This window comes from Pyxicephalus adspersus, chromosome 3 (assembly GCF_032062135.1).
Source record: "Pyxicephalus adspersus chromosome 3, UCB_Pads_2.0, whole genome shotgun sequence".
NCBI classification, from domain to species: domain Eukaryota; kingdom Metazoa; phylum Chordata; class Amphibia; order Anura; family Pyxicephalidae; genus Pyxicephalus; species Pyxicephalus adspersus.
In genome coordinates, this window is record NC_092860.1 from 21,979,338 (window position 1) to 21,990,281 (window position 10,944).

The 10,944-nt window shown below is 38.2% G+C and overlaps 1 protein-coding gene across 1 annotated transcript in view; it reads left to right on the forward strand.

Annotated features, from left to right (window-relative positions):
• Window positions 1-7,331, forward strand: part of SRP68 (signal recognition particle 68) — a gene marked incomplete at its 5' end in the record, with an annotated part of 18,325 nt that extends 10,994 nt beyond the window's left edge. The window contains 8 exon segments of the mRNA XM_072403855.1: window positions 666-764; window positions 1,123-1,187; window positions 2,132-2,291; window positions 2,468-2,562; window positions 3,190-3,313; window positions 4,019-4,094; window positions 5,069-5,121; window positions 6,325-7,331. Of these exon segments, the coding sequence (XP_072259956.1) occupies window positions 666-764; window positions 1,123-1,187; window positions 2,132-2,291; window positions 2,468-2,562; window positions 3,190-3,313; window positions 4,019-4,094; window positions 5,069-5,121; window positions 6,325-6,552 (900 nt within the window).
• Between the last annotated feature and the right edge of the window lie 3,613 nt (window positions 7,332-10,944).

A 10,944-nucleotide genomic window follows, 5' to 3' on the forward strand; every position in this document is an offset into this window, starting at 1 on the left:
CCGCCCCCACCGACGCATGCAGCGACGTCACCAGGAAACCCCGGTGATCGTCACTGCACTCGCCGGATGAAGACAGAAGAGGACGGACGTGTCCGGAGGAGCTGCGGGGAGAAGGTGAGTATTTTTTTTTAGAGATCGACGCTGGAACAGAACCAATCATCATAGCGGGGACCAGGTAAGTGATGGGATTTAACCACCCGACAAAGTTCGGGTTTATCGATCTTAGCAAAATTTTTAAACCCGAACCAAGGTCGGGTTTAACGGTCAAGTGGTTAATCCACTTTGTTCTTCATGTTTCTGGAGGCTTCAAACTGAAATGGATGTGACGGATGTATGAAAACTAGAGGAACAGGAATGCTTTTTTAGCTCATGGCAAACGGTTTGCATGTTTTTTTTTCCAGCACAATTATATTTTTTCTCCCATTTTTATATATTTGTAAGTTACACATGGAAAGTGGGAAGTAAAAAATACTGCAGGGGACTCTCTATTTTTTATAATAGATTACTATTACTAATATCACTGGGTATAAGTTGTAATGTGATTTATATAAATCGTTTATAGGAAGGAAACAGCTAAAAAAAAATCTTAGGATTTAGATGTCTGTTCAATAATATTGATTCTTCAGATGTAAATAATGTAAATAATTTCTTCTTTTTTTTTTCAGGCTGAAGATGAGGAGACCAAAGAACGGTTGTTTGAATCTGTGCTGAGTGAGTGCAGGGATGCGATCCAGGGAGTGCGGGAGGAGCTGCGATCAGAGCAGGTGAGCGCCCTAATTACATCTTTGTTTTATTTTCTCCTTCTGATAAAAGCAATGTTACTCTCCTAAAAGGTTTGTTGGTGTAAGGTGCTCTTACTTTCAGTGTTTGCTAGAATCTCCAGTTTCCATTTTTATCGCAAAGGAAACTTGGTGAATCAAGGTGCATTTCTTTTTTTCTATTTCTATTTTATTACAATACATGAGAAGTACTCATCAGAAATACTTGTTGCTAAAATGAAAATGTTTCATTAGTTGTGCTACTGCATTACTTGATATGGAGCAAAAGACTAATGGACCTGCCTAAAAGGTATTATACACAGTATTCATTGTTAATGTTTTTTTTTTTTTTTTATCTTTCCAGAGACACAGAGATGCTGTCATTGATAATGAACCTGGCAAAGTATCTAACATTCAGTACTTGCACAGGTAAAGAATATTCTGCGATTGTTTGATTCTCCTCATTCGGGTACACACACAAAAAAAAAAAGTGTGTGTGTATATGTGTATATATATATATATATATATATATATATATATATATATATTAGATTTCTGGTGTCTCCCTTTCATCAGTGCACTGACACTGATCAGGTTTAGCTTTGGTCTGTAGGGTAAAGGTTTGTTTAGAAATCCAAACTTTTAGTATCATCACTCCTCTGTCAATCTAATTTGGGTAACGGTTAAGCTATGTTCAGAGTCATTGGGTGCAGAATTCATATAGCCATAGTGTGTTTAGCTGGTGTAAAATTTCAATCCATGGGATGCAAGGCATGAATGTAGATATCTGCCAAGCCATCCAGCTCATCAAATTCTTTGAGATTCAACATTTGAAAGGGAGGGTTTGTTGGAAGGAGATGGAAAAGCATGCAGATTGCTCAAGTCAACAAGGTTTTGGATCATACCTAAGCCAAAAACATTCACTACAGCTATTGAAAATTCATTCCTGTCTGCTTACCACTGCAGTATTGTTATGCCAGAATGATTGAATGAAAAGAAAAAACTTCAAAAAGGGATTTTATCTCTGCCTGGGTGTATTTTTTTGTTCAAACCTGTTAAGTGTGATGCTCACAAGCTGTAGTTGTCTGAACCATCTAGTGATAATATCTTCTAATTAAAAGAAAAAAGTGTGTGCAGCAACTTTGTTTACAACACCGAAAAGGGAGGGACGAGATAACCTGCTAACGATTTCTGCTAAAGAAATTCAGGATTTTCTTGAATCCCAAAGACGTTGCTGTTTACTGTTCAATTATGACTGATGCAACTTAAATATTTATTCCTAAATAATTTCCTCCTGTAATGGTGGTATAAGTACAAGGAGCAAAAATTATGTATTATTGGAAGTTTTAGCTTCTCTACAATTGTCTTTGTAGCTACCTATCCTACATCAAGCTGTCCACAGCCATCCATCGTAATGAGAGCATGGCAAGCGCTCTGCAGAAGGCCTTACTCCGTGAGCCACAGGCTGAAGAAGATGGTAAAAGGAACCCACGACCACATGACCTGATCAGGCTTTATGATATCATCTTGCAGGTAAAAAAGAATTTGGCTGTGACAGCACTTGGAACAGTTTAGCATTGGCTTTATGATAGTGGTTGTTACTTTCCACAGCCTGGTCCTTTGCAACACAATAATGTATGATAATAGTAAGCTTTTACAATTCATAACATAATAAGCTATCTACTCACTTGCTGTGGCTTCCATCACAGAATCTTGCAGAGCTGACCCAGCTGCCTGGTTTGGAGGAAGACCAAAGCTTCCAGAAGGAAATTGCTTTGAAGACGCTGGTATACAAAGCATACAGGTTGGTATGAATCATTTGCGTTCATCAAGTCCTTTGAACCATTTGTGCTCACAGTGGATTATGTATTGCATCAGAACGCAGCAGTATATGTTTATGTTCATTAGGCTGGGTCTACATGGACGGTTTAAAAAACGCATGTAAACGTTTCTACCACGTTTTTACGCACTTTTCTCAGTGTTTTAAAGCTTGCCTTTAAACCGCTGTAAAGCGGCTATTCTGATCTTTTACATTCCAAGCACTTATAAATGCAGGAAACGCAGACAAACACGGGAACGGCTCTTTTAAAATCAATCAATGTGTTTTTCTATATTAACACTGCATTTCATTTCTAAAACGTTGCAAGGAGCATTATCTATAACGCTCAAAAAGGCGCCATAAGGAAACGTCCCGGTGTAGATTAGCACATTGGAATGCATGGGAATTTCAAACATGGGCTTTTAAAACCTCAGGTTAAACGCTGGGGAAAATGTCTGTGTAGACTAAGCCTTATAGCATTAGTCAATACATTTTAGTGGTGTTCTCTTTGAAAACAAGCACCTGCAGATTAAATAACAATTACTTTTTACACTAAAAAATGAATGTTTATCTAATTTGAGTTAAGGTTGTTGCTTTTTTTTTTTTTTGTAGGTGCTTCTTTATAGCTCAGTCCTATGTTTTGGTAAAGAAGTGGAGTGAGGCGCTAGTTCTGTATGATCGCGTGCTGAAGTATGCAAAAGAAGTCCAGGCTGGTTCATCTAAGCGTAGTCTGAAGGTAAACGCTTATCTAATCTCTCACACTCCACCTATGGGAGTTTTTTTGCTGCAACTAAACTAATTACAAAAAAGGGACAGTGTTAAATGTTCTATCATAAACTGGTAAATGTCTAGCAGCTAAGTTTTAAATCAGCTAAATACGTTCCAGGTGCATTGAAACAATGTTTTATAGTTTTCTTTTTTTAGAAAGCATCTAATGTTTGTACCTTGTTCTCTATGTGGAAGCAGTGGTATGCATTAACTGGTACTCCTCTTCTTAAGTCAGACCTCTAGCTTTTTCATTGGCAAAGGTCATACTTTTTGCTGATCTACAAGTTTCGGCTCTGACTCGTTATGGGCATGTTGGAAAAATATCACTGCTACCACAGAGAAGGGGAGTAATGGTCCTTTTCCGCAGGATGCTGGAACACCATGCTTTCTACACAGGCTGTTGCTGATTTAAAGTATAAGACTTTTTTTTAAATAGTTTTGTGTGCTTGCAGTGGTCATTTATGACATCTAAAATGATTTTCTAAACAGACATCTAAACTGGTTCTCTTTCATTAGTTACCTGGCTTGCCCAAATGTGTCTCTTGTCAGAATATATATTTTTTTTATTTCATTACATAATTAGTTAAAAGATGGTCGCTTTCTGTAAATAGCATGTGTTAGAATATTTGCTTTACTTGAAAATTAAACCAGTTGTTCTTTTTTTGTTCTATAGGATTTACCTGATGTGCAGGAACTCATCAAACAAGTGAATGCAGAGAAGTACTCCCTGCAGGCTGCTGCCATCCTTGGTAAGTAAGGAGAGCATACATGAATATGGTGTTTTATCTCTGGTCTTTGAATGTAAAAGTTCCAATTCTATTTGTGTGATCTGGCTTTTAGCTGTATTTTCTGTCTGCTGTGGGTTCCCAACCCAAAAACTAGTCTTGGGTACTTGGGTGGAAATATAGACTGGTCAACTGTGTTCCTGTGCATGCCGTCATGAACATTTCTTGCCATAAGCAAACAACTAGAATCTCCTTTTTTATTTTCAACTCTTCCCTGCAAAAGGGAGCCCTGGGTCAAATTCTTTCTGCTACTTAAATTGATCAACAGGTGTTCTTCAGGATCTTTTAGTTTAGGGAACATGAGGCAATGGATAAGCCTTTTCATACACTCTATTTCCCCCAACCTGTCTTGCTTTTCCTTATGCTTTCTATTAGTCTTTACTTGCCTTTTGGCTCACTGGGCATATTTCAGCACGTCCACAGGAATTTATGAACAGGATAGACAGGTTTTGTTATTGCATATACATTTCGAATACCTTTGCTTTACTTGCTATCTCATCTATTTTGTGTTATCTTCCCATCATATTGTGTACAGCTGGTACTAGTCTGGCCTTGCTATTTTGCTGGTTTTAGCCCATTGTTTACAGGTGTAAGATGTTCTGAATCACATAAACTGCTGCAGGTGTACTATCTGCAGACTTGATTTATTATAGCTAAGTAACTTCCAGTACCAGGCAGAGCCCACAGTACCTAACACCTATAGATATACTTAACGTGTATATTTTCTTCCGAAGTCTAGCAGCCCTTACTATATAAGAGAAATCTCACCCTAGTGACCCCTAACAACCCCTAGCAGAGGCATGGACATAGAGGTTTGATTTTTTGTTTTTCAGTGACCATTCTAAAGACAACTGTGTCTGCAGCCACATCCCACTCCCTTTACTTCTACCAAGACAAGTAGACTAAAAGTTATTTCTTCACTTTTTTTTATGTTACAGACTCCACAGACACCACAGTAGAAATCTCTCCTTCTCAGACAAAAGACAGCAAGGTAAGATCAATATGGGAACATCAGTGGGTTTTAAAGTATCTGTCAAGAACATAACAAATATGTTATATTTTCTTATGTTTAAAGCTGAACTTTATTCTTACCTTCTCTCCTGTACTGAAATTGCTTTTATTTTATGCACGCTGTGAGTTTTTCACAATATGCATTATTAGCTGCTGTAAGTCAGAGCACATCCAGCATCAACTAGCCTTGCCTTCACAGTCCTTTCCCACTGGTCCATCCTTTGCATTGGATTTGTATCTTTTTCAATAAGATGGTGGTCTGCATGCAGATGCAACCTGCCTTAGAATGACCACTCCTCCAGACTGACTTCTAGCCATAATGGCATTTTGATATTATCATAACTCCTCCAAAGAGCCAACCCACTTTTTGCACCAGGGCTTAGGATTCTAAGGAGGTCCCAGAAGAGACAGGGAGATGTATTATTGTCAGGAAGCATGTAGAGAACCCTGCTAATCCCAACAATCAATTTTGATCTTTATGCATTGCTTAGCAAAGCAAAGGGCCATGCTAGCCAAACTTTGTTTTGATGACATTATAAAGGGTTAAAGCACTTGTTGTTTATTGCTCTTCACGTCATTGCTGGGTAGATCACCCTTTCTGTTTCCTGGTGACCACTGTCACTGGGACGAAAATGTGATGGAAAATCTGACATTTTCCAGTTGTCATAACAACTAAAAATATCTTAATTTTCTAATGGGGATCCTGTTTTGGTAATAACTGAGTTTAGGGGAATTTGCTTTTACCTTCCGCTGTGTCTCTGTGAGGGAACGTAAAAGGAAAGCTTAACAATTGGAAGCAAATGGCAAAACTCCCTGGATTTTTAACCATTTACTTTATGCAAAACAAACATTTTGGCTGGGATGCACATCATTGCTTTAAAGAGACCCTGTCACAAAAATATTTATTGTATAAATTATTTTGTATTTTTTTTTTTTAAATCCCTGGAAAATATACCTACTTTACCAATCAATCTTCTGACAAAGGCTGATTAAATGTTTGTGCTGATCCAGTTTCTGTGACCCTTTGATCAATGAAAATTGTAACCTTGGGAAGAGTTGTGTTATTATTGGTCTGGTGACAAAGTCTCTAATATTAACTGTTATTTTAGTTTGAACACTGCATTGAATTGCTCCTGTGATTCTTCTTTTCTTTATTCCTATTCTTTACATTTATCTTTTACAGCCTCTCTCAGATCGTCTGGATAACTTCTGCTTTGACTCCTCTTTGGTGACCAAACATGCCCGTCTGGTGCAATTCCCTCCAGACTTCCATCCAGTCCCCTGTAAACCTCTGTTCTTTGACTTGGCCTTAAACCATGTATCGCTGCCTTCTCTGGAGGACAAGCTAGAGCAGAAGACAAAGAGTGGATTGACAGGATACATCAAAGGCATCTTCGGCTTCCGTAGTTAAAGGGCCGCTAATACAGAATTGCTGATTGATGCCGCTTAATATCATTCTACCCCCATTCACCACAGACTATGCAGTGATGCATTATGAGCTAGTATGAGCTATTTTTAATTTATTGGAAAAAAAATATCACCGTTTATTTGCCATCACTGGGACAGCGACCACTTTCTTTTTTTGCAGTGTATTCAGCAGATCTTTACATAGGACAGTACAGATCTCTGTAATCATTTTACACTGTATCAAAGATCAACACAGTCCCATTATTTCAAAGCAAAATGCTATAATTTTTATTTCCCTATCAAATTTGTGAAGGCTTTTTAATAATTATAAAGTTTAATATTGCTGATTATTTCATCCATCATGGTCTGTTGCATGGAAACATTAAAAAAGACGTACAGTGAATAATTAGCTTACATTTATGTTACCAAGCTTGTTAGCATGGATAAAATAGTAGAAATACTGAAAAATCTATTGCCTGAAAAAAACAAATGCTGCTACAGTAATCCTGGGGCATTGGTCAGATAACTAGAAGCCAAGGCCTTTAGGGTACATGATCCCTTCTACAGGGGATGATTAGCCAGTCTGATCCTCCCTTTTACCAGAGCTTAAAAATCTACATCTGCAGGCCTGTTAACATTGTGTTTTTTTTATAGACCATTTAAGCATAGATTCAACTTAATCCCTTTTTTTTTAATCTGTAAAAGCGAAAAGTGATGCAAAAGCCTCCTGTCAAAACTTTTTTTTTTTTAAAGAAAATAAAACATTTATTTGGCGACCTATAAGTGGTGTTGTACATTTAGTTCCTTATCCTTTCTAAAAAAAAAAAAAATCATCAATAATTGAATGACACCTGTAAGCACTTATATGCACAATATCCCTGCTAAAAGACGAATACATATACGTACCGGGCAGTCGGTTTCTTGAAATGCTGCTGGCTTGCTTCTGTCCAGACCCAGCCCAATAGGTCTACTACCTGCAGTCTCCATCACTTGCTCTGGTTCCTCCTACCAGCTTGTACATCCCTAATCAACATTTGTAAATAATTGCAGCAGCCCAGACAAAAGTGAGGTTGTGGCACTTCATAAAGGGGTATTAAGAACACAAGTAACCCTGTACTGATAGGTGTCCTTTAAAGTAAGCCTCATGTATGTTTACCTTATCTCAATATTCTTTGCCAAAAAAGAAGCCATTACTGCTGTGTTTACATAAATCTGTCTCTAGACTAGCCTTTCTCAAACCTTTTAACATGGGGGAAATCTTGAAAAGACTTTCAGGTCTTCAGGCACCCCCTGCTCTACTAAATCCACAACTTATAGTATATTAGTGGTGGTGATCAGTAAGAGTGTCACTCTTACAGATAGGAAAAAAGATCATTGCAGTCACTTAAACTGAGAAGCACTAATTGCTCAATGCTCAAGGAAGCCCTAGCAACCTCTGGAGTATCCCTAGGATTCCAAAAAATCCTTGTTGAGGAACACTGCTCTAGACCAATCACTAAGCAGTATGACAAAGATGTCCTGATAGTATTGCAAACAAAGGGGAAAAAGTCTCAGATTGTAGTAGATGATCTTAAAGCGGAACTAAACTCGAAATAACAAAAACACACCTTTAATCCCGCAGATCCGGTCAGGAGGTTTCTTCGTTTGGGTCCCGCGTCGTCCTGGTATCGGTCTTGGGCCAGGCACCGACATCTTCTTTCGGTCTACATATTTATATGAAGTAAATATTTTGAGTTTAAGTCCAATTAAACCAGCACAAAGAGTAAATAGAATTAAAGAGGGGGCTTTGCTAGTAGGTTGAAGTCAATTTTAGCAAGTTTAATGCAGTTTGCAAGTGAAAATAAAATTGTTAATGTGAGGTAAACTCTGGTAAGCTTTTAAAATACTTTATTTTCCTATACAACCTGCAATTTTTTAGGTTAGTGACAGGGTCCCTTTAACATGACAACATCTCTTACTGGCTTACCTAAAATATTTTGAAGACCTCTAGGCCGTTTACTGGGTACGCTGTTTTTACAATGCATTTTTCAATGCCACAATATCAATATATTGTCCACTGCAATTTCTCACCTCTGACAGCAGGTTCAGCTGTAACCGTGGGCCCCTCTGTCAGGATCATTACTGGCTTTATTGTAAATTGCACATAAACACCAAGCTTGGGTTTCTATGATAATTTCAAATCCACTCCCGATCTTCATGGGCGCATGCTGGTATTATGCCAACACTGGTCCTGGAGGTCAAGTGATGACGACATAGAATGACAAGACAACGACAAGAAGTCTCCTTTAATGGAAGCCCGTACTGATATAAATACTGGAGCTGAAATTGCTAAATTCTTTCAGTGAATGTGAGTACTTGACAGTGTCTGACCTTTCCTATTGTAAGATGCTAAAGCTGATCAGAAAAGTCAAAACTTGCATACTTGTTCTGAGTCAGTCATTTAGCAATAAAGCCATCAGATCAGCAAGAAAGCCAGGTAACCAGTATTTTCAGAAACAAAAAAGTAAAAATGTCTTCCTTCATGCCTCAACACATATATTCTTAGAGCTAAAGACAGGCCACTATCTTTTTAAAAAAGTCAGCCTCCATATTCCCAAAAGTATAGGGATTGAAACAAGCTGCTAGGTAAGTCAATCCATCCATTTAAAGGGGATCTGATTACTTGGGTTCTGGAGCTAACTTTATTTTGAATGGTATTGTAAAACAGCATTTTTTTTCTCCAAAAGATACATTTATTAAAACACAAAGTGCTTTCAGTTTTAAAGTCTTGATTGTACTTTTAGAAATAGTACAGTTTACCTGGCTGTATTTCTATCACCCTCCAAATATATAATTTTACCTCTGTATATCCTTTTACGCCAGTTGTACAGCATGCTTGAATAAACTGACCAAATAGTCACCAGAGCAGCATTAAACACAGAAATTGTTTGAACCTGGGAGGGAAGAAGAGGTTGGCAGACCCTGTGTTGTGACCCAGCTCTTCAGTAAGCACCCAAAAAACAGCCGGGTGGTGCGCCCAGCTAAAAGGGGCTGGGGAGAACACTTCAGAGCAAAGATAGGCACACATGTCAGTTGATTCTCCGTTAGGGGCAAAAATCTGATGTTTACAACGGTCAAATGACTATGTACATTATTCCCCCAAAAGGGTTGATGAACAACTGATCTGGACTGATGACTACTGTGGACTTCTATGGAGAAGAGCACAACTCAGTGCCTTTAACCTATGCTCTCCCCTTTTCAGAACAGTGCTGTGTGTACAGTGCTCATTTGTAATAGGACATTTGTAAAAGGCTTTACTACAGGTGCACTGTACACACCCCTACCCTTCCCTGTAATCCCAGAAGTATTGGAAAGCTTCTGATGAGGGTTATTAGCAGCACTGCCCCCATAGAACACTGAAGAGGGAGCTCAAATGACCGCATATGTTAACACTTTTCTAAAAAGAAAAAAAAAAAAACAAATGTTCAAATACTTATTGCAGATTGTACATTTGGAAGGGTTGTCTTATTTTGAGCTGTCACTAGTCAATAATGGGTCAATTTTTTTGCACTTCTGCTCAGGATGAGTCAGTCCTTCTATTGCCAGGCGTAGTTACATTCTATGGTAATAATGAGGTCCAAAATAGCACAATTTACCCAAATGCCGCACCCTGTGGGTAGGATCCTAAATTGTACATTCTGGTTACACCTTTTTGAAAAAGGCATTTGGACTTAATTTGCAGCTGCTCAAACTTTCTGCAAGCACATATGACTAATAGCTTCCAAGATGACTAACCCAGGTACGCAGCAGGCATTCTGAATGTTCTTCATCTATTAGAAGCGCATCTTGTTTTTTGTATGCAGTGCTGTCCATTAGAGTGAGAATAATTGTCTTCTAAAACGTCACCCCCCTTAGTGAGTGGACATTGGTCATTAAGCTTTGTTCTATGAATTGCTTTTTTTGGTTGCAAATTGTGGCTAGAGATACCAAAATTTTGCTGTTAATAATAAACTAATTTTCATGTCCCAATGACCTGAATAATGAAATATATGTTTGAAACAGAACGCTCTTTTTGGCGTTAAAACAAAAAAACTCACAATTGTCATTTGTTGGCAATTAACGATTTTGCTTTTCGAATGTTGAAAGCAGTAATATTTTTTTCAGAAAGTATCTTTCCTTAAAGCCGATCAAAATTCCACTTTAAAGAATCCACAACCTAGCAGGTCATTATTGCATAAAGGAAACAGGTGATGTCTCTTCTGCAGTAATGCCTCCTACCTACCCAGCAATCCCGGCTGTCTTTGCACACACTGGGAACGAAAAGACTCCCTTCACGTGTATGCAGGAATTATGTCATCCCAGCATGGCCAAGCAAGATGGCTAAAGATCCTCTCCCCAAAGAGATAAAAAAAAAAAA